General features: G+C 44.4%; 1 protein-coding gene and 1 long non-coding RNA gene across 3 annotated transcripts; one reads left to right on the forward strand and one right to left on the reverse strand.

Annotated features, from left to right (window-relative positions):
• Positions 1–2,444: 2,444 nt before the first annotated feature.
• Positions 2,445–8,659, reverse strand: LOC142384266 (uncharacterized). Its single transcript, XR_012770046.1, has 3 exons — positions 8,083–8,659; positions 6,665–6,789; positions 2,445–6,304 (listed from the first exon to the last, which is right to left on the reverse strand). It is a non-coding gene; the product is annotated as an uncharacterized LOC142384266 (long non-coding RNA).
• sin3aa (SIN3 transcription regulator family member Aa) lies at positions 4,914–26,383 on the forward strand. 2 transcript variants are annotated; one of them, XM_075470375.1, is made up of 21 exons: positions 4,914–4,942; positions 9,236–9,452; positions 9,733–9,918; positions 11,665–11,771; positions 11,870–12,164; positions 12,294–12,542; positions 12,830–12,982; positions 13,356–13,502; positions 13,625–13,711; positions 14,084–14,202; positions 14,305–14,515; positions 14,598–14,714; positions 16,311–16,549; positions 17,638–17,821; positions 17,991–18,579; positions 18,728–18,897; positions 18,997–19,170; positions 22,365–22,457; positions 22,967–23,061; positions 23,265–23,457; positions 24,399–26,383. In XM_075470375.1, exons 2-21 carry the CDS (start codon positions 9,267–9,269, stop codon positions 24,627–24,629), a joined length of 3,825 nt encoding a protein of 1,274 aa, XP_075326490.1. In that variant the 5' UTR covers positions 4,914–4,942; positions 9,236–9,266; the 3' UTR covers positions 24,630–26,383. The 2 variants fall into 2 exon arrangements, with proteins under 2 accessions (XP_075326490.1, XP_075326489.1); XM_075470374.1 differs by lacking the exon at positions 4,914–4,942 and adding an exon at positions 7,256–7,670.

The following is a 26,383-nucleotide window of genomic DNA, read 5'->3' on the forward strand; positions in this document are numbered from 1 at the left end:
TCAATGTCACTAAGACGCAGGAATCTGCTTCCTTGTCTTATTAAATGACTTCAGAGCTGCCTTATCAACATTTTAACGTTGGCGGCAGGTCAGCTGTCGAGCATTTTGCTGGTGAGGCGAACCCTCTCCCCTCAGCCTAATATGGAATCTCTCACTTGGTCGTTTTTTCTTTTTGGTTTTATGTTCTGCGGCTTTACTGTTCTGGCTCACACCCGCAGATGTTTTTGAGCAGGAAAGCTCCAGTAGATCCACAGCACATTACCTGCCCGGGATCAAACAGCTGAGTTATGGCCTCTCACAACAGAAGGCTTTTTTTTTTTTCTTCATTTAGCGGTAACAAATGTGACTCTAAAAGAGACGTTTAGCAAAGAGTTTCATAGTTTGTTTGAATTTTGGTAGTTTTCATTAAATTATTAAATGCACAACCACAGCTCTGAAATGCCTCCAAATTAAGGAAGCAGTCACCAATGCACTCTAAAGTGGGGGCAGTAGCCACACATTTTGTTATGGTCACCGTTCAGTTAACGGCAACATTCCAGGGATGCTTGAATATTTCCATTCTAAACAAAGAAATGAAGCCTGATGTTCTGATCAGGTTTTATTCCAGTCTGAAACTCAATATTTCACGGCTCTTAATACGCCGCGTACATAAATGGGCCAAGTGGGAGTGCACATTTTCTCTCCGAACAATTTGCCTTCTGGATTGAATCGTTTTCGGATGATAATTTGTGGAACGAGGCAGAGCGTGGCCCTCTTTTGGACTTCAAAGGACGTAATAAGTGTTGACCTCCCGTGACCCTGTATTCCAGAACTGTTACTTATTTGTAGTGGAAGAAAGTACAAGGTTTCAGGGACTGATCCAGTTAAAGAAGGCTAAAACACAACCAACACCAATCCAATCCAACTTTACTTGTTAAGCACTTTAAAAGAACCACAGTGGACCAAAGTGCTGTACAGGATAAATAAAGCCATAATAAATAAAAAATTAACACGAAATTGCAACTTAATCAAATAAAAGTCAACATCTCACAGGTGCGTTTTAAGAAGGGATCACCGAAGAAGATCCACAAGTCGAAGTGTCACAGTTTGGCCCGGAAACACTCAAAGATGGATGAATCTTCATGGAGCGTACTGCTGGACGGGTGCAGGTACGGGCCGCCATGATAACGGACGACACGTCTGAACTAGGGCTGGGCGAGTTAACTCGTTATTATTGCATTAACTCATTAGTTATTTAACACCAATAAATATTTTATCGCACATTAACGCAGTTTTTTTTTTTTTTTTGTTATATTATTTTTGGGGGCTTTTGTGCCTTTAATGGATAGGAAAGTTCAGAGAGACAGAAAGTCTGTTACAAAAATAACGGACTTTTACAAAATAAAAAGTCTGTTATTTTGTGGAACCGGAAAAGAAAGTAATTGGCGGATCCACCAAACATGGAGAAGGGTACGGAACTATTACTCGGCCATATTCATTTTAAAGTTCTTCCAGACGGCCGAGTCGACAGAACCAAAGTCATCTGTAAACACTGCCAAGTTGAATTGTCTTCTCAGCGTAGTAGTTCCAGTCTAAAATATCACTTAAAGGCAAAACACACAACTGATAGCAGCAAGTCATTCAAGGAAACGGACAGTGGAGCGAGGCTTCTACATAAAAACTACAGAAAGATGCTGATGTTAAAAGTGTGTTTGCACAACAAATGTTATGGCACTTTCATTCATATGGCAGCACATTTCAAATAAAACCAAATGCTAAAAGCTATACACTACTTTTGAATTCATTTATGGATTTTGCGTAAAAATGTGATTAATCGTGATCAATCAGGGAAATCATGTGATTAATTAGATTAAAAATTTGAATCGTTGCCCAGCCCTAGTCTGAACCTTTTTCGGTTGAAGATGGCCCGAAGACCCAAAAACCTGCAACCAGCTTCGTAAAAAAGATGCTCTCCACCAGCGGCTGTGCAAGTTCATGACGTTCATGCAGGAAAACACGTCGGCTTTAAAGATGGCCGATAGCGGCTTCCTTCCTTACCTTATTAAGATCCAACAAGAACCTTGTGGATCCTCCTAAAAGGTGAGATTTTACATTGAAGAAAAACGATGGCACACGCCTGGGCTCTCTATTTTGGTGGCTGCTGCTTTAACTAAAGTTGATCATAAACAGACAAAAGGCTCATGGCACTTATTGGAAGGAAGGGGGCGGCGCTTCATTGGTCACTACATTGTATTTTTGAGTTACTTATTCCAAAAAAAAAAAACTCTGCATGTGACATGAAACCAGTTTTTAAACCATCCAATCCCACTGCAGTGAATCCAGCCTAAACACTGCTCCTGTCTGAATACAAGTCTAGGTAATGATTACCTGTCACTTGAGCTGACAGCTCAACGTCTAAAAGAACTACTTGGCTCCTAAAATAGAACCTAGTGGTTGCACTACTTCTGAACTGCTGCGTACACTGACTTTAGAAAGGCGGTGGGGTTTGCCAGCTTTGTAATCAACAAAGTGATGAGCGCTGTAATGCGTGCTGGGAGCTGAATTCGGCAGCTCGTGGACATTTTTTGTCTCCTTTATTTATTTCTTAACAATGCTTTTCTCAGTTTTTCGGGTGTAGTCTGATGGCCTTGGGGCGAATGGTTGCTTTTCTCTGCTTTTTCTGCAGCTGAAAAACTCGCCAAGGCCGATTCGGTCCGTGAAAAGTTTCCGAATAACAATGATATCAAGGAAGCCTCTAATCAGCCTCTCCTGCAGGCAGGAAAACATGCAATCAAAAGGACACGACGAGAGAGACGTGATTTAGAAAGACTGATCCATGCGTTTGTCTCCAGCAGGTTAGACTACTGTAACGGCCTGCTCACTGGGCTCTCTAAGCGGGCTGTAAGACAGCTGCAGTACATCCAGAACGCTGCTGCTCGAGTCCTGACTAGAACCAGGAAATACGACCATATTAGTCCAGTGCTCAGGTCTCTGCACTGGCTTCCTGTCGCTCAGAGAATAGATTTTAAAACAGCTCTGCTTGTGTACAAGTCTCTTCATGGTGAAGCGCCAAAGTACATCTCTGACATGTTAGAGCCATATGAACCAACTCGGGCTCTGAGAACCTCAGGGAGGGGTCTCCTGCTGGTGCCCAGAGTCAGGACTAAACAAGGTGAGGCTGCGTTTCAGTTTGATGCTCCTAAAATCTGGAACAGTCTTCCAGAAGATGTGAGACAGGCCTCAACTCTGACAATGTTTAAATCCAGGCTGAAAACAGTTCTATTTAGCTGTGCATATGACACCTGAAAGTATTTTATCTGCACTCTCCACTTTTAAATTAATTAATTAATGATTAATTTTTATATTTTTATTTTTCCCCCTCTTCTTTGATTGCTTTTAACTGTGTTTTATTTTTTATCTTTTAAATGCCTTGTCTTTATGTAAAGCACATTGAGTTGCCTGTGGTATGAAATGCGCTGTATAAATAAAGATGCCTTGCCTTGCCATTTAAGTACTCAGTTACGACTTACAACAAAGTGAGTCGACACGAACACGGTCAGATGTTTGATCCATTCTGGTGATGTTTTGTTTTTTTTAATTTAAAAAATGTGCAGGTCTCCCTAAAGTCTGTGAGCATGCAATGAGAATTTTTGAGAAAATTGGAACATTGAAAAGAAACTGAAATGAATGATCTTCAAACCATTTGAACCCTAAATATTCCCAAAAAAAAAAAGAAAAAAGAAAACAAATATTTTGAACTACAAAGAATGTTTTGCTATGCGTCGGCAACTATACTAGCTCTGTTCTCTGCCAACATGATCCCACACTGCTTCGGTAATGTTGAGCTCCGGGCTCTGGGGAGGATTCATCCCTCCATACGACCCGTTGCCACTGATTTTCTGACGGCCTTTTCTCCCCGTTTCCCTTCCTTGAGAATCTCTTCTTGACAGCCACCCTTCCATGGAGACCGTTTCTGATGACACACAACACTGAGATGGCCAAGTTTTCAGCTAATTCAGCTCCTTGCGAACCGCCTGGTTGGTGCAGAAATACACATTCGTGTATGTTAAACTGTGTTGTCAGTGGTATTTATCACAGATTCAACTAAAGAAATGGACTACACTGAAAAAGAAATTTCGATCCAGGTTTATCAATGTTCATATATTTGCATATCTGATGTTTACCGGTTCATGGGAATGACTCAGTTTACTGACCTGTTCCCAGTTTAACTAGTAGAACATCTAGTTGATGTTCCACCTATTCTTTGGTTTTAATCCGTTAATGCTCGCTTTTCTTGATGGATTATAAATTGTGCGTGTCTTTCGCCAGATATATATTTTTTTTTTGGGGGGGGGGCTTTATGCCTTTATTAAATAGGACAGTGCAGAGAGACAGGAAGCAGGGGGCAGAGAGAGGGGGGACAACATGTAGCAAAGGGCCGTCCGATGCGGGACTCGAACCGAGTTTTGATGATAAAATCATCAGGTGCGGCATGATGTGCAACATTACGGGGGGAAAAGGTACTAAAATGGCTCCTTCCAGCAGTCTGAATCTAATGAATATATCCCCGTATTACCGTTGCTGGTGCTTTATCTTTACCCAGCTTGGCTTTGGGAGTGCTTGAATACTCTCAAATATGTCAACTAGTAAACTTGAGGGGGAAAAAAATAAATACTTGTGCCTCTTTGCTTTTCACCCATGCACCAATAACTTTCCAAAAAAAAAAAAAACTAACAACCAGTAAGATGGAGGTTTGTGCGGCATGTTGTGCCCGTTGCAGACCGAGCTGGTGGAGCAGCTCGGCCTGCAGTGGGTGGTGATGGTGGTGGTGCTGCCTCGGTTTTAGCGGGTCATATTCAAAATAAAGTGACGTCGGCTGTGGTATGCGCCAATGCCAGCGGAGGGGGGCGTCTCCAACTATTTTGTTACAAACACGAATCCGGAGTAAGGACTCTTTTTCTGGGTATGTAACAGCTGCTTAAACTAAATAATACCAAGACTATTGTGGCTAAAACTGCTGTGCGCTGATTTTGGGGGGGTTCGTGGTCAGTCACGCAGCTTGTGGTCGTAGAATATTTGAAAAAGGGGGGGCTTTTTAATGCTCGTAAACGGCAGTTGAATAGGTAAAAACATAACGTGGTAGACGGCCAGATCCGCAGCACGTCATTATGTCGGCTCGTAAACAATCTCCCGGGGTTGTAGGGGGACCATCCGAGGAGCCCCGCTGCCTGCAGTGTAGTGGGAGAATGCAACGCTTGTTTGCGAATGGATCGGTGGGGCTGGCGGTGGTGGGAGGAGGGGTTGTTGTGGTGAGACAGGTTAGACATTTTGCCACCCCCCGACTACTCAAGTAAACAAAGAATATCACCCGTTAAAAGCGCGGCTGTGCTCTCCGGTGGAGGTGGGAAATGGGGCTGCGTTCTTCACTGGAAAGCGGAGAATGGCGCGGCTCAGCCGTGCAGATGTTCGCGTGCAGCGGCGCCGTAGTTCCCGTTTCGTTTGACTTTGGCATTGTTTAATAAGGGCAACTGGCTCGGCTCTTGCCGCCCATTAAAAAGACGCCGAGCTCGCCGCCGAGGCCCCGCTCCTCTGCGTCCACCGGAGCTCGTGTAAAGCTTCAGCCGCCAGTGGAGGCGGTTTGGTGCCGCGGAGCCTTTTGTTTCAAGTGTACAGACGAGAGTCGAGCGACGTGCAGCGCGAGGGCTAGTTGCTCCGTGTCGATGGGTGGCAGCGGTGGCGGGGGGGTGTTTCCACAGCCCGCAGTGCGTTTTGTTTCACGCGTTTACACGAAACTTGGGAAACGACATAGAAACCAGACAGTTAATACTCGTTTATTGTACGTTTAGAGAATTCAGAGTGTTCGGTTTAGTTCTGGTTTCTTCTCACAACGGACACGCATAATGTGGGGAGAAGCCACCCGGGACAGAGGAGTGTATGTGTGCGCTGCAGCCTACGGTCGCTGCTGATTCCTCTGCCTGGGTTAGAAGGAGGAATCCCGGGCTGAGTGTTGCAGCTCCGCCTGTCGTGGGCGATGGTTTATTTTGGAAGTTCCACCTTTTTGGGGATTTGTAATGACGACTCTGCGCTCCGATTGGCTGCGGCGTCTCCCTAATAGATTCGTGGGAGGGGCCTGAGAGGGCAAAGGCAGACTCCCTCCTCACAAAGTCACGTGTCAACAGACTCCAGGAAGTAACCAATTATATGGATTGGTTTCAGTGCAGGATGGATGGATGGATGGATGGATGGATCACTTTGTGAGATTCAGTGGGAAATTGCAGGGTTGTGACAGCGGCGGTGGGGGTCTGCTGTCAGTCCCGAGGAAAATCTTTAAAAAAAAAATGATAAAAATTACAAAGTAAAACTTAAAATCAAGTTGTAGCATATATAAAGAGGGCTTCAAATAATATATTTAATCTTATATATCTCTTTTAACTCATTTAAGCAGATTTTATGACTCGTCTAACTTGTGTGTCCTTCGTGCATTCTTACTCGAGACGCTCAAGAGAGAAGTTTACATTTTGTGTTAATTAACCATAAAGTTGTCTTATTTAAACAGAGAGAGAGAGAATCATAATCCGGACCGCCTCAACCTCTGAGCAAAATCAGACCCCAGTCACTCAGTTGTAACTATTAGAAACTGACAAACGGCCTTCTGCAAAACAAAACAGCTCATAATGATACGCACCTCAATGCGGCTGTGGACACAGTTGTGTATAGATTGCTAAAAGAATTAGGCTTTGCGGTCTGGTCTGGTCTGAGCCAAGATGCAGTTGTGGTCTGAGAGCTGTCAACCTGTGACTGGCTCACCACCTGTAAATAGAGCAATGGATCACAAATATGCCGTATACACGCACACACAACATTTGACTGGTATTATTATTATACTACGGTCAATAACCAGGCACGACCTTAATCCCGGGAAAGCCTTTTTTTTAAAAAACATTATTCAGTGTTCATCCATGGAATAACTGTCCAGTGAACATTATGATGAATGTACGTTGTGTTTTAGTCCATTTTAAAGGCAGCAGAAGCATCTTGAGCTTCACCTGATAGACTTTCAAGCAACAAAAAATACAAAACACTAAAATAAAAGTTGCCATTTGGAAACGTTCCGTTTTATAGCATCCACGAGGTTTCTGTTAAAACTTTTCCGCATAAAAACGAAGAGATGTTTTTGTTTAATCCACATAAAAACATTATTCACCATGTTTAAGGCTAGAAAAGCAACAATGACGGAGAAACGACTCAATTCCCCCCACTTGTAATGCATCCGAGACTCCATTCAGTCGAGGCATTGTCGCGCTTCAAGTTAAGTACAGAGGGGTGTGCTCGGCAACTGTGCAGAAATCCGTGATTGACAGCTCAAATTCACAACAGAAATGATCGCCCCGCCTCCGTACGGACCCTCTGAATGAACTGACCAATAGCGTGCGTCATGGGGCGGGCATATTTGAGAGAGCCCCGCCTACCTCTACAGCTAACCGACGGAGATTGTTTTCCTCTCTGGGGGAGATTTTCACTTTGCAGCCACTGCTTGAATTGTTTATTTTAAGTCACACGCCACTGACAAGTTGCTTTTCACATATACGTTGCATTCGCGTATTTTCTGGTCAGAGGCGTGGCGGTTAAACTACATATAACGGATTATCAAATTATCATCTGCGAACTTCGGCTTGCTGTTTGGGAGAGGGGTGAGTTCATTCAGTAAGCTAATGCAACTAGCTAGTTAGCTACCTAACGTTAGCAGACGTTTTTAAGTACAACACACAGGGGATCGGCGTCTTCGTACATGTCATTCACTCATAGACAGACCGAGTACGAGTAGTCTAACAAACAGAGAGTTGATTCGTGGTAGTTATGAACTGTTTTAACATCAGCGAACCAGATCGCTAATGGTCACCTGCATGTGCTTCCCTCTTAGCCCTGGATGGTGCTCCGCGTCGGTCTACCCATGTTGTTTACATTAGCTAGCAGCTAACTGGCAGCTCGGGACCCCGGCGACGAAACTACTTTTTGGTGAAGTTATGAAAATAAACAGTGTAATATGCTTAATGCACGGTGTACAGGGAGACGATCAGAAAGTCAGATCATTTTCTTTCTTACCTGAAAGAAACTGAGTGGAATTTGCTGAACTCCTGCGCCACGCTCTAAATGGCGGGCGTATGGAAAGCGTCGCGCCGTAACTCGAGGTCGATGCTTGTGTTGCTAGGCCACAAACGGAATGGTGAACTGGTGTTGCGGGCTGTTAGCGTGCAGAAGTTGGCGGTTTCACCCGTATGCGACGATGCCGTTACCGCCGAGAGTGAAGTCGGTTTATCTAAATGCAGCGGGCCGGCTTTCTGCGGCTGCGGGGTGTACGGAGCGACACATTGTTGGTCAACGGCTCCGTGGAGCTCCACCGTCGCCAGATCGTTAGCTGCACACGACCGCTTCAGTCTGTCACTTTGACACGTTCGGGATTGTGAAACGTTTTTTTTTTCTTTCTTTTATTCTCAGCGCTCGGGCTTCTAGCTTTGTTTTATGAGAACACCGTTCATTCAAATGTCTGTAAGTTGTTGCTGTCTGGAAGAAGTTGTGAATGGCAGACGGGAGTTCCACGTTCCCGCAGCACCTGTTTGTTGCACCGGTGACGTAGGCTGCCTGTGTTTCATTGGCTGCGGAGACTGCATGTTGCACATTCAGTACATGTTACCATTTTAATCCATGGAAGATGCATACCCCATCCAACGCTTTAACAACGAGTGATCTCCGAGTTTAAGAGACAGAAATTAGGGGGAAATTGTGGCTTTGACGTATTAAGCCGAGACACATTAGATTGAATATCCTAAAATAAGTGTTTTTGCAGAATGTTTTTTTTTTTCTCATCCAGTACCATTCATACTGATTCTCAGGATTGCTCCATAATGCACTCTTGATACATAAGCAGCAGGGTTGAGTCGTGGGTTTGAGGCTCACAAACGTCAGCAAGTTCAAACAAAGGTTTAATCGGGCACTTGAAGATACACCACCGTGGTACATGCAGATTTAAGTCTGATGTCAGCTTTGGAGGTCAGAGACCGTGTGGTCAATTTCTGTCTCAACCGAACTCCGAAACTGGGTAGCCGGGACTGTGCGTGTCCATAACTTCACAGTAGAAGTAAAAGGACATTGCCGTATGTTCCTTTTAAAGTGACGAAATGAAATTAAGGGGCTGATGGAACTCGTCCATTTGTCGGTCAGTCTCAAACAGAGTCCATATGTCGCTCTTTATTCCCAGGTCTCGCAGCTCTCCCGAGTATGAGTTCATAATGAAGCGGCGTCTGGAGGATCAGGAAACGGGTTTTGCGTCCCAGCAGCGGCGCCTTGCGGGCAACGCCGAGGCTTTCCAGCATCGTGTCCTGGCCCCTGCTCCAGCTCCTGCTGTGTATGAAGCCGTGTCTGACAACATGCAGCCCACAGCCGGCGTTCAGTACACCGTCCCGCAGGGATACCAGGTACATGCACCCTTTTTGTCTCTATGCTTCTCACTTTTTTCGTGTTAAATCAAGGTAAAACCGCAGTTTACGTCATTAGACGCCCCCATCTCGGTCTTTGCTGTACACCCTGTCGGTCTGGTTGTCAGATATGGAGACTGAAGCTTTGTGTCTTATATTTTTAAGAATACATCTCTCAACTACTTGAGACGCACCCTAAGTTGTGATTTATTTATTTTTTTTAACATTGTTGCAGTGCCAAAACTCTGATAAATTGAATGAAACATCACTGTTTTCCCAGGTCCCCACCGTGGCCCAGAACAGTGGCGGGCACGGACACACTCCGGGCCCAGCCGTCCATGCGGGGTCCCACCATCATAGCCCAGCAGTTCAGTCCCACGGGCCCCCAGTGATGTCAGGGCACAGCCACACAGCAGCTCCACAACAAGCCTCTGCACAAGGCCACCAGCAGTTCCAGAGGCTTAAGGTTTGTTAGCCCACGTGTCGAATATATACATTTTTATTAAGAAATGTCGCAGGTATTTAGTGCCAAAGCAGGGAAATTCATATAAATATGTTATTAGAGCTTTTTGGTAAATCGTTATATTTTTTTTAAGCACATACAGTCTTGAGCCAGTTAATATTTTGCTTCCAATCAGCCAGATTTTCCTCTTCAGCTCGTCTTAATTAACAGTTTTCTAGGTTTTCGTAGGGTCGTTCGACTGCTTTTTCACTCTTTTTTTCAGAGCAGTGTTTTCTGTTTTGATTTTTTTTTTGTGAAGCCACAAGGCACAGAACTCATGGGATGAACCGGTGTTGTGTCAAAACTGAGCAAACAAACCAGTTTTAAGTTCGGGAACTTTGTCACCGGCGTCCTGTCACACATCGTTTGTTCCCTTTTCCTTCGTCTCATCCACGAAAAAAAATTCCAAAGATAGCGCAGACATGGCATGAAATGATCATTTCTGTGCCAATCAGACCCGACGAAAGAAGGAAAAATCCCTTGAATTCAATGGTTCAAAATTGATACTTTATGCCCGTTAATCCACGTAAATCCGAGAAACTATGTGGATGAGAGAGAATAGAAAGCAGCCTTCAGGTCAGCAGATAGATTGCGTGAAGCAGCTTCGGTCGGCACACACACTTGCTTGCCATATTAAAACATCGACGCACTCGCTGATTTTCGAGAGTTTTTTTTGTTTGTTTGTTTGTTTTTTTTAATATATTTTTTGGGGCTTTTTATGCCTTTATTATAGGACAGTGAAGAGAGACAGGAAGCAAGGGGCAGAGAGAGAGGAATAACATGCAGCAAAGGGCCGTCCGATGCGGGATTCGAACCGGGGCCAGCTGCACGAGGACTATAGCCTCTGTACATGGGGCGGCTGCTGTACCCACTACGCCACAGACCGCCCCTGATTTTCGAGAGTTCTAACCAGAAAGTGATTAAAAAAAAAAAAAAAAAGTCAGGACGGGACTGTTGGGGCGTTTGCATGTGCAGCCCCTCTGAAACATTGTCAGTAATATTTCGGGGGCTGCAGGGCGCGAGTGAGAAACAGCTTAGAACGTTTTTTTATTTTTTAATATCTGAATCGGAGCTCTGCTGCCGGAGGGAGGATTTGAACCAATCCGAAGATAAAGTTGACCCGACCCTCTGCTCTCTTTTTTTTTGTTTTTTTTGTTTTGTTTTTTGTTTTTTCAGACAGATGCAAAAAACTAACTGTTACATTATTACAGTTACATGGTAGGAATACCAAACAATGTATTCTTTTTCAGTATCTTCCCTGTCTTTTTTTTTTCTTTACAAACAAACAAGATAAATAAAACAAAAAAACAAAACTACCGTCCAGCAACAACATACACATCAAGCCAGACTTACAACACAAAACCTAGATCAACAAAACAAAAAAAACAAAAACACAACACCCTAGGAAGTCTACATAGCATACATATCCTGTACCTGGAAATATATATATATATATATATATATATATATGCAGAGGTAGGTAGAGTCATCTTTACATATCCAGCAGTTGGGCTGGGAATGGGCCCCATACTTCATTAAATAGATCTTCCCTCCCAGCCACTCTATAGGTGACACGCTCATAGCTTGCCTTTGAGCTTAGAACCTCTATCCACTCCTTATAAGTGGACACGATGGGAGATTTCCAGTGGCGTAAAGTTATCCTGCACCCTGTTATCATAGCTAAACGACTCCCTCTGCTCTCTTCATTAGGTGGAGGACGCTTTGTCTTACTTGGATCAAGTGAAGCTGCAGTTTGGCAACCAGCCTCAGGTCTACAATGACTTTTTAGATATAATGAAAGAGTTCAAGTCCCAGAGGTGAGGCGGCTGTTTTCATAGAGAAAACCTCTAACAAGTTGACCCGCGCAGGTTGTAGCAGGGTTTAGATTCATCTCTCTTGTTTTTGGTGTTTTCAGCATCGACACTCCCGGTGTCATCAGCAGAGTGTCGCAGCTCTTCAAAGGCCACCCCGACCTCATCATGGGCTTCAACACTTTCCTTCCTCCGGGCTACAAGATCGAGGTCCAGACTAACGACTTAGTCAACGTGACGACACCCGGTCAGATCCACCACATCACCCCCCACGGCATTTCAGTCCAGAACATCCCCATAACGGGGGCAGCTCCCCAGCATCCGGCCCAGCTCCCGTCTGCCGCAACCACCACAGCTCCGCCCCTTCTCACGCTGCCCACCCCTGCTAAGATGAGCAAGGTGAGGGGGGGGGGGCAGACTGATGAGCACGGGCCACGATGTTGTTGTTCTCATCTCCGTAGCCTGGCTGGGGGAACAACAAAATCAAGTGTAATGTACTTATCGTGCTGTACGTGTTTCATGTTCCAGCCTCCTCAGCCCCAGGCGCTGACACCGAGCAGCCAGAGCAATCCGTCCATCCCCGCGTACACCTCTCCTCGGTCGCCACCCGTGCAGCTCCACCCGCCGCTCAGCGGGACCCCCGCCGGCCCGCCCATGCAGAACAACCAGCCGGTGGAGTTCAACCACGCCATCAACTATGTCAACAAGATCAAGAACCGTTTCCAGGGCCAGCCAGACATCTACAAAGCCTTCCTGGAGATTCTCCACACATACCAGGTCCTCACAAACCTTCAAGTACTTTGTACTTATATATTTACTATTTTACATTTTATAACTTTATTTGATTATTATTATTAGATTTTTTTGTTTTTATGGCACCAAACAGACCAGGCCAAATTCCTCGTGATGTAAAAATTACTTGGCAATAAGTCCTTTTCTGACTCTGAAGTGATGCCTCTGAAGCATATTTGCAGCTTCCTTCCTGCCAGAAAAAAATGTCTGGCAGTAACGTTAGGGTGAGGGGAGTTCTTCATTTCTCTGCATCTTGTATTTGCTTGCTACAGAAGGAGCAGCGCAACGCGAAGGAGGCCGGAGGGAACTACACACCGGCTCTGACGGAACAGGAAGTGTACGCTCAGGTGGCCAGGCTCTTCAAGAACCAGGAGGACCTGCTCTCGGAGTTTGGGCAGTTTCTCCCTGATGCCAACAGTTCAGTGGTGAGAGGAGGCGTCAGGACAGTGCGAAATGGATTACAATCACAGACAGTGCGGTTCGCTTCATTGCTAAAGAGAAGCTGCCCTTTAGCATCGTCGAAATGCTGCAAGCATTTGACAGATATTCTTTAAAAATAAAAGTTTATTTCTCTTTGAAAAGGTGTACCTGTATTATTATACCGTTATCATTGTATTAGATGAAAATGATCTCAGAACGACAATATTGTCGCTTATCGCAACAATTTATCGTCCAAAATGTTGTTATCATGAAAGGCCTAGCACCAGTCGGTTTGTTTGAATGCGGTCGTGGTCTTGTTTATCTGTGTGTACAGACCTACGTAGGCTTGTTCTAATCACTGTTTTGTATCCCCTCCAGCTGTTGAGTAAGACCACAGCTGAGAAGGCCGACCACGACCACGGTGTCACCACCAAAAAGCTGCAGCTCAACAACAAGCAGAGGCCCAATCAGAACGGCTGCCAGATCCGTCGCCATCCCACTCCAGGGTCCACTCCCCCCATCAAGGTTTGTGCACGTCTACCTCTGGAGCTGCAGTCAGCCCCCTGCCTCCTTTTTGTGTCCACCTCTCACAGGTCAGCGGTTTGTATTTTTTCATCTTCCTTTCTTTGTGTTGCGGTTTGCTGCAGAAGAAGCCGAAGTTACTGAATTTGAAAGATTCCTCGGGAGACCCCAGCAAGCACGCAGTCGGCACAGAATCTCTGTTCTTTGAGAAGGTGAGTTGTTTGTTTTTGTTTTTGTTTTTTACCCTGTTTTTTCTCAGAACAGCAACAACGTGCAGATCTGGCTCCGCCCATATTTTAGCCCGCCTGCTCAGCCGGGACTGATCCTAAGGGCAGCTAGCCCCCGGCTAACTTGTTCCTAGCGTCTCGTTTCATTGGTTGATTCAAATCAGAAATTCACAGCCATAGTATTGATGTCTGATTTTGCCCACGATATATAATCTCATAACGGTTACAGAAAACATCCTACAATAATATTGACAAAAGGAGTAACTTGATTTTTAGCCGAGGGGGACCCCAACAGGCATGTGCCCGAGTTAAAGACCTGCACGCGGAGTGTATTTCAACTTGTTGAACCTGTCTTAGGTGCGCAAAGCCTTGCGAAGTGCGGAGGCCTACGACAACTTCTTGCGCTGCCTGGTCATCTTCAACCAGGAGGTGATCTCCAGGGCTGAACTGGTGCAGCTGGTCCTGCCCTTTTTGGGGTGAGTAACCCCGTCGTCTCTTGAGCAGGTGACATCAGATTGTTTCCGCAGCCAACGGCGTACCTCAACCTCTTTTCTTTCTTTTCTTTTTTTTCTTTACAGAAAATTCCCAGAGCTGTTCAACTGGTTCAAAAACTTCCTGGGGTATCGGGAAATGTCCCACATCGAAACATACCCTAAGGAGCGGGCCACCGAGGGCATCGCCATGGAGATCGATTATGCTTCCTGTAAGAGACTAGGCTCCAGTTACAGAGCTCTGCCCAAAAGCTACCAGCAGCCCAAGTGTACTGGCAGAACTCCTCTTTGTAAAGAGGTGAGAGGAGAGCAGACTGTGTGCGTCCACCTCCATATTGATCACTGTCCACCGCTGGAATCTGACTCGTTGTTTATTCCAGGTCTTGAATGACACCTGGGTGTCCTTTCCCTCGTGGTCCGAGGACTCCACGTTTGTCAGCTCCAAGAAGACTCAGTATGAGGAGCACATCTACAGGTGTGAGGATGAGCGCTTTGAGGTGAGCAGGATCATAAAGCATGTGTCATCTCATCATGAGTAGATATGATAAACATCACATCTTTCTTTTTTTTTTTTTTTTTTTTTTTTTTTTTTATTAAAATAAAAAGAACAGAGGGATGTAACAAAATGTACATGGTATGTTGGGACATCAACATCTGGGCATCTTTAAACAATTAAATAAAGTATTAAATAAAATAAACAGGAGACCGAGCAACCTTTTCCTTAGACAGTAGAGCTGTGTGTCAGATTATGAGAAAAACTGAAACAAAACAAATAAATCCCAAGAGTTAAAGAAAGAAAGAAAGAAAGAAAGAAAGAAAGAAAGAAAACAAACAAAAAGACAAAACACCACCACAAAAACCAAATCTATCAATTTGTTAACTCCACGAAATCTGGCTGTGACTGTTGTACATAGGAGACCCATTCTGACCACAACTTAAAGGATAAGACCGGTTTTTTTACATTGGGCCCTTGATTTCACATTATAGCATGATGTTCTACTCACCCCTGCTTGTTGTTGGTCATTTGGAGCTGTTCCGAAGATATTCGCGAGGCGTCTGGCTGCTCTCTTGAGATATTCGGCCATGAAACGGTTTCCTATGGGCAAGCTCATACAGGCACAAACTATGCTGTTTATAATTTATTAATTACTGTACACTAGCACTGATAACGTGGAGGTGCGTCGCTTACTTAAAAAAATCCGGGTTACTAATTTTGAATTTTAGCCGAATGAATAAATAGGCAGCAGGTCTGTGGGCTGTCTGTGGCAGTAGCACGACGAGGACGTCAGTAACACCCACTTTACGACAATAAAATCAAAATTACAATAACCCGGATTTTTTTAAGTAAGCGACGCACCTCCACGTTATCAGTGCTAGTGTAGAGTAATTAATAAATTATAAACAGCATAGTTTGTGCCTGTATAAGCTTGCCCATAGGAAACCGTTTCATGGCCGAATATCTCAAGAGAGCAGCCAGACGCCTCGCGAATATCTTCGGAACAGCTCCAAATGTTCAACAACAAGCAGGGGTGAGTAGAACATCATGTTATAATGTGAAATAAAGGGCCCAATGTCAAAAAACCGGTCTTATCCTTTAACAAATCTGTTCATTTGTAGGTGAAGTGAAAAAGTAATTTTTTCCATTAAGTATACTTCATTAACTATATCCTTCCATTCCTCTATTGTGGGGGAGTCAGGAAGCAGCCAGTGCCTGGTGATGTTTTTTTTTTTTTTTTTACAAACACCAAATAAGTAATTGTTGAAGTGCCCTGGGTGAAAATCATCTTTTCCTAAAATAAAAATGCAAAACTGGAAAGGTATTTTCACATTAAATGTACTTTCCAATGTTTTGTGTATCTCTAACCAGAAATGTCTTATGACTGGACAATCCCAGAATATATGCCAGTGATTTGCATCCTGGCTCCAAACATCACATCTTTCTTATTATTAAAAAAAGAATTGCTAATTATTATTATTATTATTTATTTTTTCCTGTAATTGAGGCCGCGTTTTTTGTTAAATGAATATAAAGGGAAAATGGTGGCAAACAACAAACGAGAAGACGATAAAGCGTTTGTGTTTCCCCCTCTCAGTTGGATGTTGTGCTGGAGACCAACCTGGCCACCATCAGAGTCCTGGAGGCGGTACAGCGGAAGTTGTCCCGCATGTCGGCGGAGGAACAGGCAAAGTTTCGCTTGGACAACACGCTGGGTGGCTCCTCGGAGGTAATACACCGCAAGGCCATCCAGAGGATATACGGAGACAAAGCCCCAGACATCATCGACGGCCTGAAGAAAAACCCTGCAGTTTCTGTCCCCATCGTGTTAAAAAGGTAAGCGTGAAGGGGAAATTAGGCAAATGAAGTCGTTCCACCCTGACGGTCCTGAGGGTTTGTTTTTTTTTTTTTTGTGTGTTGGAGCGTAACCGAACAGATCCGAGATGGAGGTTTTCTTGCTCTGATATAACTTCTTTCGTCTTGGTGAACATCTGTTTGAATGTTGCATTTATTCCTGTGGTACAACCTATTTTTTCTAAAACTCGTGCATGTGATTGGATGAAGAATCTGTCCGTCATCTTGACTGACACGCCACTTCAGCCACTCCCAATGACTCAACCCGTGACGTAGCTCAGAGCTTACCTGACTCCCGCCCTCTGGAGCATGAATGGATGGCCATAACGCCGCCCATTCATCCAAAGTCCCACCCGGCGATTAATGATTGGCTCTCATTATTTTCTAATCGGACGAAACACATATGACTCCCAGGCTCCTCAGATGGTTGTGTGAGGAAAGGGAACGCCCCCGCGTGTAGTTGGTGAACACAGCCAGATGACGTGAGTCAGGTTACATTTCATGTACAAAACAATTCAAAGTGCTTTACATAAAATAAAAGCATTGCAGCAGGGAGTGTAAGAAGCATTAAAAATACACAAAAGAATATAAAGAGAAACAAATAAAATAATTCAAATGAATTTAAAAACAAGCAACAGTCCAGATAAATTAAAAGATATCGTGCAGATTTCAGGCATACACATGAGAAAAGAAATGTTTTTAACCTGGATTTAAAAATGTCTACATTTGGTGAAAGTTTAATCTCCACTGGCAGTTTGTTCCACTTGTTTGCAGCATAACAGCTAAATGCTGCTTCTCCATGTTTAGCCTGGACTCTGGACTGGACCAGCTGACCTGAGTGCTAGGTTTATATTCTCTGAACATATCACAGATGTAAAAGGCTGGGAATGCTCGACCAGTTAAAAGCGGTCCTCTCTTTCTCGCCCCTGGTTCCAGTGACCAAAACGGAGACGGACCGGAGAAGAGCTGCACACAGCGGCGTGGGAAAAGTCGCTGTTTACAGTTTAGGGTGTCTGTCGCAGGTCTGTCTGTGAGCCGATCACTCGACTTTGTCTCCTCTTTCAAACCAGATTAAAGACGAAGGAGGACGAGTGGCGGGAAGCCCAGCGAGGTTTCAACAAGATCTGGAGGGAGCAGAACGAGAAGTATTACCTCAAATCTCTGGACCATCAGGGCATCAACTTCAAACAGAATGACACCAAAGTGCTTCGATCCAAGTCCTTGTTAAACGAAATCGAAAGCATCTACGATGAGGTACTGCCTTTTCCTGCACATCTGTAATCTGGTTGGACGTTGCCAGCTTTAATCAGGATGGAGGGCTTTTATTGGTGTAGACAGCATTGCGGGGGAACAAATGTGTGTAAATATTCATATACACATTCATTGAATCCAACGTGCTGACATCAACTTTTCTTCCTCTCAGCGCCAGGAGCAGGCGTCCGAGGAGAGCGCCGCCCCGCCCGTGGGCCCCCACCTGACTCTGGCCTATGAAGACAGCCAGATTCTGGAGGACGCAGCGGCGCTCATTATCCACCACGTGAAGCGGCAAACCAGCATTCAGAAGGAGGACAAATACAAGATCAAACAAATCATCTACCACTTCATTCCCGACATGCTGTTCTCTCAGCGAGGCGAGCTCTCGGACGTGGAGGAGGAAGAGGAGGAGGAGGAAGAGGAGGAGGAGTTGGAGCTGGAGGAGGGAGCCTCCAAAAAGCACAACGGCGTCCCCGGCAGCCGGAGCCCCTCCAAGTCCAAGCTGCTGTTCGGCAGCACGGCGGCGCAGAAGCTGCGCGGCTGCGACGACGCCTACAACCATTTCTACGTCAACAACAACTGGTACATCTTCCTGCGGCTTCACCAGACGCTGTGCTCGCGTCTGCTGCGGCTGTACGGGCAGGCGGAGCGGCAGATCGAAGAGGAGGTGAGGGAGCGCGACTGGGAGAGGGAAGTCCTGGGGCTCAAGAAGGAGAAGAATGACAATCCAGCCGTCCAGCTGAGACTGAAGGAGCCCAGTGAGTAGCAACAGACCACCGCGGAAAGCATGCGCTTGCTGTACCTTTTACATGATAAACGCTCCGGTTCTGCCTACAGAAACTGAAAGGTTTTATTGACCTGTTTTCAAATATTTCTTCAAATTTGTCAAATGTTTCTGCTCTCCAGTGGAGATCGAGGTGGAAGACTACTACTCTGCCTTCTTGGAGATGGTTCGGAACTTGCTGGACGGAAACGTCGAGGCTTCCCAGTATGAGGACTCTCTGAGGGAAATGTTCACCATCCACGCTTACACGGCCTTCACGATGGACAAGCTCATCCAAAGCATCGTCCGGCAGGTATTCATCCGTTCACGCGTTTGCGGGAGTTGTCCTCGTGTCAGCTGCTCAGCAGTCAGCCGCCACTGTTGTCTCTCTCTCTCTCTCTCACCCCTTCAGCTTCAGCACATAGTGAGCGACGAGATCTGCGTCCAGGTGACGGAGCTCTACCTGGCGGAGAGCGCCAACGGCGCCGGCGGAGGAGCCATGTCCACGCAGTCGTCGAGGAGCCCCGCAGAAGCAATCTACCAGCGGAAAGCCGAGCAGCTCATGTCTGACGAGAACTGCTTCAAGGTAAGAGTGCGAGATTTAAGGTCGCTGGAAAAGGTCTGTAGAGAGGCGATTACAGGGGATGAGTTCATTTAAAGTTCAGGAGAGGTACTTGAAAGTGATTTTCCACAAGCCTGCAGGAGTGGTCACGTCACGTGATCCAAATGTCAGAGTTAATTTGCTGCAGAGAGCAGAATCGCACCTTTCACTAACTGGTGATTTCTAAATCTGTTTGCTGGTAATGACTCTCCTCTGCTGTGAAAACAGGAAAACTCGTGAGTAAAACGCAAGCTGCACTGTGCATCAGGCTTGTTAACAGAGAGCTGTATTTAAAGATTTCTTTGTCAGAAGAGTTCACGAAAGCAGGTAAAGAAGAATGTACCTCTTATCTCACTAAATATCAGAACATGGCATCGATTGGAACAAAGAGTGCGGCGAGGGAACGTGTTACAGACACGTGTGCCGTCAGCTCGGTGGCAGTTATGAAGACGAATGCTTAAAACTTGCAGTCAATCCCCCCCCCCCCCTTTTTTTTTTTTTTTAAATGGAAAAAAAAGGTCATCACGGACAACTAAAAAGGAATGTTCCATGTCTTTTCCCCTTTTTCTGTCTGAGAATGTGAAGCCCAGGATTTAATTATTGTAGCTTTTTTCAGAGCAGAGATGGATCTGTGTTCTGAGTTGATCACTTCAAAGGCAAATGCATAATGAAGCGCTCAGCCAAATATGAATGATCAAAAGAGTCGTCAAGGAAATAAAATTTGCTGTCAAAATCATAAGGAAAGAGTGGGGCTTTCTGCACGAGACCCCTTATTGATAGATCCCGGTTCAGCTCAGCCACACTAACAGAGCAGAGTTTGGATTACCTGAAGCTAACTGCTTACACGTGAAATCACTAGGCAAGGCATCTTTATTTATATAGTGCATTTCATACCACAGGCAACTCAATGTGCTTTACATAAAGACAAGGCATTTAAAAGAACAGAAAAAATAAGCAATTTAAACACAATGACCTCAGTTTTTTCTTGATTTAACTGAAGGACATTTTGGTTCATCCACTTTTTGACTTGCTCTAAGCAGTCGCACAATGACTATAGGACTGCAGTCATCTGGAGACAGTGCCAGACATATCTGTGTGTCATCTGCATAGCTGTGGTAGTTGACTTTAGAGTTCTTCAGAATTTGACCCAGAGGCAGCATGTATAGAGTGAACAGAAGGGGTCCAAGAACTGACCCCTGAGGAACTCCACATGTCATAGCCACTCGATCAGATTGATTACTTCTAATAGTCACAAAATAACTCCGCTCCTCCAAGTAGGACCTGAACCATTCTAGAAATGTCCCGCTGAGTCCTGCCCAGGTTTCCAACCTGTTCAGCAGTAGACTGTGATCCACAGTGTCAAATGCAGCACTGAGATCCAACAATACCAGAACTGACACCTTGCCTGAGTCAGTGTTCAACCTTATGTCATTTAACACTTTAATAAGAGCCGTTTCTGTACTGTGGTGAGGTCGGAAGCCTGACTGAAATTTGTCAAGGAGTCCACTGGAGTTCAAGAAGTTACTGAGTTGATTAAAAACCACTTTCTCAACAATCTTGGCTATAAAAGGAAGATTTGAGATGGGTCTGTAGTTGGTTAAAATGGAAGCATCCAATGTTGTCTTTTTTAGGAGTGGCTTGATGGCAGCTAATTTTAAGGGTTTAGGAAACGTGCCTGATTGAAGTGAGCAGTTTATTATTTGCTGCAAATCTGTTTGGACAGAGCTTACAATAGTTTTAAAGAAGTCAGATGGCATTGTGTCAAGACAGGATGTCGATGGTTTAAGATGCTGGACTGTTTCTTCTATGGTTTTTTGGTCAACTGTATTGAATTCTGACATCATAGTTGATTGATTCCTAGATGGTTTTAAGGTTTGTGTCATTTTATCATTTTGCTGATTTATGTTGATATTTAGCCTGATAGATTTGATTTTTTTCATTGAAAAACAGTAGACTGTGATCCACAGTATACTGCTATAATGCAGCACTGAGATCCAACAGGACCAGAACTGACACCATGCCTGAGTCAGTGTTCAACCTTATGTCATTTAACACTTTAATAAGAGCCGTTTCTGTACTGTGGTGAGGTCGGAAGCCTGACTGAAATTTCTCACTAATGTCACTAAATTTGTCACTATTTGTCACTAATGCACAACGCAGGTATCATATACTCATTAACCAGGCAGATATTCCTGATACTAACATGCACGCCGTAAAAAACCTGTGAGATTGTTAACTTGCTCAACCTGAGCCAACCGTAGCCCCCCCCAAGCGCACTTCTGCATCTCTGAGCTGGTGTGTTGCCAGATCTGAGGTGGTGCGACATTTCAGCTTCAGTTTTCACAAAATGAATCCGGTTTTCCTAATTTTCCTAATTCCTCTGCAGTTTAAGTAGATGGCCCAAGTTATGGCCTCGAAGGAAGAAATATTTCTGTAATAGATGCCGGCTAGTTTGCGGGTCTGAGGTTAATTAACTGTAAAAAGCCCTCTTATAGCTTAAGGTGTAAGATGTGGGGTCGCTTTTACTTTATTTATATATGGATGCACCGATCTGCTTCTTTCACTACCTATATCTTGTAAGTTTCATTGTGTGGAAAATACTGGGATCATTCTTTTGTGCAAGGCAACATCAGACGTGACTTAAACATTTCTTTCCTATTTAAAAAAATGTACTGAATTACTCATTTATTTAATAATTGTGCAACAGTAAAACAATCTTGACCATAAAAATGTAACAAGTGTAACTGGTTCAGTCAGTGCAAATGGGAATTAAACCTCCATTACAAAAGCATCTGAGCAAAACAATAGCTTCTCTAGTTTGGTAAAAACTAAATAAAAGATACAAAATCAGAGGTAGTGCCAGTTTTTTTCACCACTAGAGGGGGCAGAAGGCCAATCCAGTGAGAGAACATTTCAAGATTTTGCTGTGTTGAGGCTTAAATTGCACATATACTCTAGTGTCAGTGACCTGCTCAAGCTTCTCAAGCTCAGGTTTGAGCATCCCTTGGCAAAGCAAATGTGTTTGGCATAAACGGGATTCACATTACAATTCTGCTGCCAGAATGCTGGACAGGACGAGGGGAGAAAAATGGATTTGAGTTATAAAAACGTTAGTGTAAATCTGTTGAACAACCCAAACCAACTCTGACTGTCCTCCTGACTGCTTCTCCCTCACGTAGGTGATGTTTTTGAGGAGCCGAGGGCAGGTGCAGCTCACATTGGAGCTGCTCGACACGGAGGAAGAGAACTCGGACGAGCCCATGGAGGTGGAGGTGAGACGCTTAGCTGGTCGGTCCTTAGGTTTGGTACGAGAGGAAAGAGCTTTGTTGAGTCAATCGTTCACCATCAGTTCCAGAATACACAAACAAATAGGTTTTGTTTTTTTTTATAGCTTAGAGCCTGCGTGATGGATAGTAACCTGCCAAAAATGATAGAAGTTGTTACAATACTCTGTACTTTTGGCCTTGAATCTTGTCCTGTTCCCACCTTTTTATTGGCGTTTTATAATAATATAATATAAAACTTAATGCCTATATCATTATCACAAGTAGCATCTTTCATTACCTTCATGTTTACTGTATGTAGGGCTATTTATATACAGCAAAGTGACGTTGTTTTTACATTTTGTCTAGTAAGAGGGTCCACTTTTCCAGCTGGAGTGGAAATACTAGTAAGGACCTGTTGCCAACCTTTTGGTAATACTGGTGCAGAAGTTGTATTTGTGCACCTCATCTTTGCAGTAAACCTGGATTCGTTTTTTTTTTTTTATTTGTGTTTGCAGCGTTGGTCCGATTACGTTGGACGCTACTTAAACCCGGAGTCCACCACTCCCGAGCTGAGGGAGCACCTTGCACAGAAGCCTGTTTTTCTTCCCAGGTAATTGATCTCGTCTGGCCTTTATCCCGTCAGATCTGTCTCGGCTCGTTGCCGTCCCATACGTTTCACCCCGTGAAAGGCCATTTTTTAAGAGTTTGGGAGTTCTTTGATTGGATCGAGTGGGATGCGTTAGTCCTGGCACATTTCTGTTTGATGTCATTCGGCCTGCTCTCATCACGTTTGTCTTGTCTGTTCTCCACCAGGAACCTGAGGCGGATCAGGAAGTACCAGAAGGGCCGAGAGCAACTGGACAAGGAAGTCAGCGAGGGGGGCAAGAAATCCCTGGAAAAGGAGAAGATGGAGTGCATGTTCAAACTCAACTCGTACAAGATGGTCTACGTCTTTAAGTCTGAGGACTACATGTACCGACGCACTGCCCTGATGCGAGCTCACCAGGTATTTCCACGCTGCTGTTAGTGGGAATCTTGTCCCTTGGAATGATTGCATTGAACTGCTCTGTTTGGGCGCAAAGTCGTTTTCCTTTGTGGCAAAACATTTTAGGCTAAAATCTGGTTTGTGATTCTAGATAAGAACCATGTGTTTGATTTCAACAGGAAGCAGCTCTGCAGGTTTTTCCAAACTTTTTTCAAGCTGGACAACACAACACAGTTCAGTTAAAGGAGACACGTGATGCCCTTTTTTAAAAAATAATAATTTTAACACACAACCTGGGTGGCTGGGCTCACCTTAAAGGATGGAGTGAGGAGTTCCTCTGCTTGGAAATCAGCCAGTTGAGATGACTGGAAACTTCTGGTCAAGATGGCTTCCGGACTCCTCCCAGCGAGGTGTATCGGCGATGAATGGATACTCTTCCTCTTTTTTTTCCCCTTGTGTCCCTGTAATGCCTTCAGTGCTTTCCTGATACAATTTGTTTCTTTCGGTTCAGACCTTCCTTTTCGATAATTGCAGGAGAAAAGGTCATTAAGTCACGCTTAAGCCTTTTTATCAAGTTAAAATCGAGATTAAGGAAGAGAGGTGGTCCGTGTTGTAAGACCACTTCAACTTATTGAGCTCTAAATGTGCTGGTCTGTGAAAAAAAAAAAAAGCACTCTAAACTACGTGTTTTCTTGTTTCCAGTTGACTGATCTGACCCTCTCCTGGGTTCATGAGAAGGGAATCGATTCTTAAACAGTTCTTGATATTCAATTTTTTTATTTTATTTATTTTTTTAAAGAAAAAGAAAGCAACAATGTCACACTGTTGTTTTATGTAATCGGAGCACTGTGACGTAGAAGTTTAGGACCTACTGTGGTTGTGTTAAAATCCCTTTCTACCCTAACTGAGCGCTCCCGTCAGGTTACTGACCACCTCTGTCTTTTCTTTTTTTTTTCCCTCAGTCACACGAGCGGGTGAGCACGCGACTGCACAAACGCTTCCAGGCCTGGGTGGATGCGTGGGTCAAAGAGCACGTCACCCGCGACATGAACGCCGAGACCAATAAGTGGCTGATGGGCGAAGGACGCGACGGCCTGCTGCCCTGCACCACCAGCCGCAACCCGGAGGTCCTACACTTCATGAATATCAACAAGTACCGCGTCAAATACAGCACACCCAGCAAGGCGCCTTAGCCGCCTGGAGCGACGTGATGAAACACGAGACAGGAGATTGGCTCCTGGGGGTGTTTGGTCTGAGGCCAAACGAGTCAGGAGTTAGAGGTATGGATGAGGGCTTATTAATGTGTTTTTAAGGCCAACATGGGAGCACAACGAAGCGAGCTGCTACCGTGTGTGTGTTGCACCCAGGGCGGCAGGATAACAGATCTTTTTTACCAGCGTTTTTAGCTGGGCCCATTTTTCCACAGGGCCTTTGGTGCCAAAACTTAGGAATGGTCACGTTCCAGTCGCAGACCTGAGCTCTTACCAGCACTCGGAGCCACGTCACAAACTTCCTTGAGCCAGTTCGACGGAGCCTGGCGACATAAGCAGCGAGCCTATGAGAGATAGAGTGGTGCTTTTTGTACTTTATCACGCCCGAACTTCGATTTCGCTTTTTACCGACCGTCATACAGGGATTACAGCGAAAGTGTTAATTCTGTAATATTCGCCGGAAAAAAACAGTATGATGGACAAGTGCACTTATTTAGGAAGAGGAAAATGTTGTTTCCCAGATTGGAAAAAGAAAAAAAGTTTTGGAGGGAGCTCAGTCGCGTCTGAGAGATCTGGTTCCGACATTCCTGCGTTACGGCCAAATCACAATCATGTATCATCACTAGACGGAAAGAGGGGGTTACATTTCCTTTTCCAAAAACACATGGCAGCATTATTTGAAACTGTGCCTGAGCCCCAAACTGTATGGTCGGGTTAACATAGAAAAGCACTGTTGCATCCAAACAAGGAAAGAAAGAAAAACAAAATAAAAAATAAGCCTCACAACACTGTTTGGTCTCAGACTGTAAAATTGTATAGCTTGTGAATGTCAGATACTGACATATATTCCAGTGTATGTGTTGTGTATATATATTATATATAGTTCTATTAACACACATGATCCTTGCCGCCCTGGAAGTCAACCTTTTTAAGATGCCCTCTGCCAGTACACCAGCTTGTACACGCACACGCACACACGCACACACACACACACACACACACACACACACACACACACTCGTCTCATTCTGGGAGGATTGTCTGCATACCGCTCATGTTGTAAATACACTGTATATAGTCTCAGACTTTTTATGACAGATCTGTGTTGTTGTGCTAGTAATACTTTCCAAGCTTACTGTGGACTTTAGTGATAAATGGCTAAAGTTAGTATGTACATGAAAAAGACAAAATGCGAGACCATTTATTACCATTTTTACCAAAGGGAGTTGAATATGAGATAGACGTTTTTTTGTTTTTTTTTGCCCCCTTTGAGTGTTCCTTTATGTCTTTTGCTTTTTAATTTCTGTAGTAAAAACATGGGGGGAAGTAGAAATGTATCCAGGTCTTTCAGTTTTTATATAAGAAAGAGAGAAAAAAAAAGACTTTTTCTTTTCTCCTCCGAATCTGACAATTGGTTGAAAACCACTGCTCCCCCCTTTTCTATTTCTTTTTTTTTCTTTTTTTTTTTTTTTTTTTTTTTTTTTTTCATTTGGGCGAGCGATGCCGTCCGAGGCGACGGTGGGACTCATTTCAAAGTTGGGTCCTCAGACGAGTGGACTCCTCAACAATCTCACCTTGTGATGCACGCTTCCCTCTCCTGGGTAGATTTCTGCTGCAAACATCAAGCCACACCATATTTTTGATATTGGAAGAAGTCACATGAGCATGTCTTTAGTCCCTTTATTTAGACATTATTTAAAGTAATAATAAAAACGACATTTGTAGCTTACAGAGAA

The sequence above is a fragment of the Odontesthes bonariensis genome, chromosome 7, assembly GCF_027942865.1.
Source record: "Odontesthes bonariensis isolate fOdoBon6 chromosome 7, fOdoBon6.hap1, whole genome shotgun sequence".
NCBI lineage: Eukaryota > Metazoa > Chordata > Actinopteri > Atheriniformes > Atherinopsidae > Odontesthes > Odontesthes bonariensis.

What these genes read in the sequence shown, in the direction of transcription:
- sin3aa (XM_075470375.1), top strand. Translation starts at nt 9,267, where the DNA reads ATGAAGCGGCGTCTGGAGGATCAGGAAACGGGTTTTGCGTCCCAGCAG. An exon ending in AGCAGTTCCAGAGGCTTAAG is followed by an intron (nt 9,919 to 11,664) that starts GTTTGTTAGCCC and finishes TCTCTTCATTAG; the next exon opens with GTGGAGGACGCTTTGTCTTA. An exon ending in ACGAGCCCATGGAGGTGGAG is followed by an intron (nt 22,458 to 22,966) that starts GTGAGACGCTTA and finishes TTGTGTTTGCAG; the next exon opens with CGTTGGTCCGATTACGTTGG.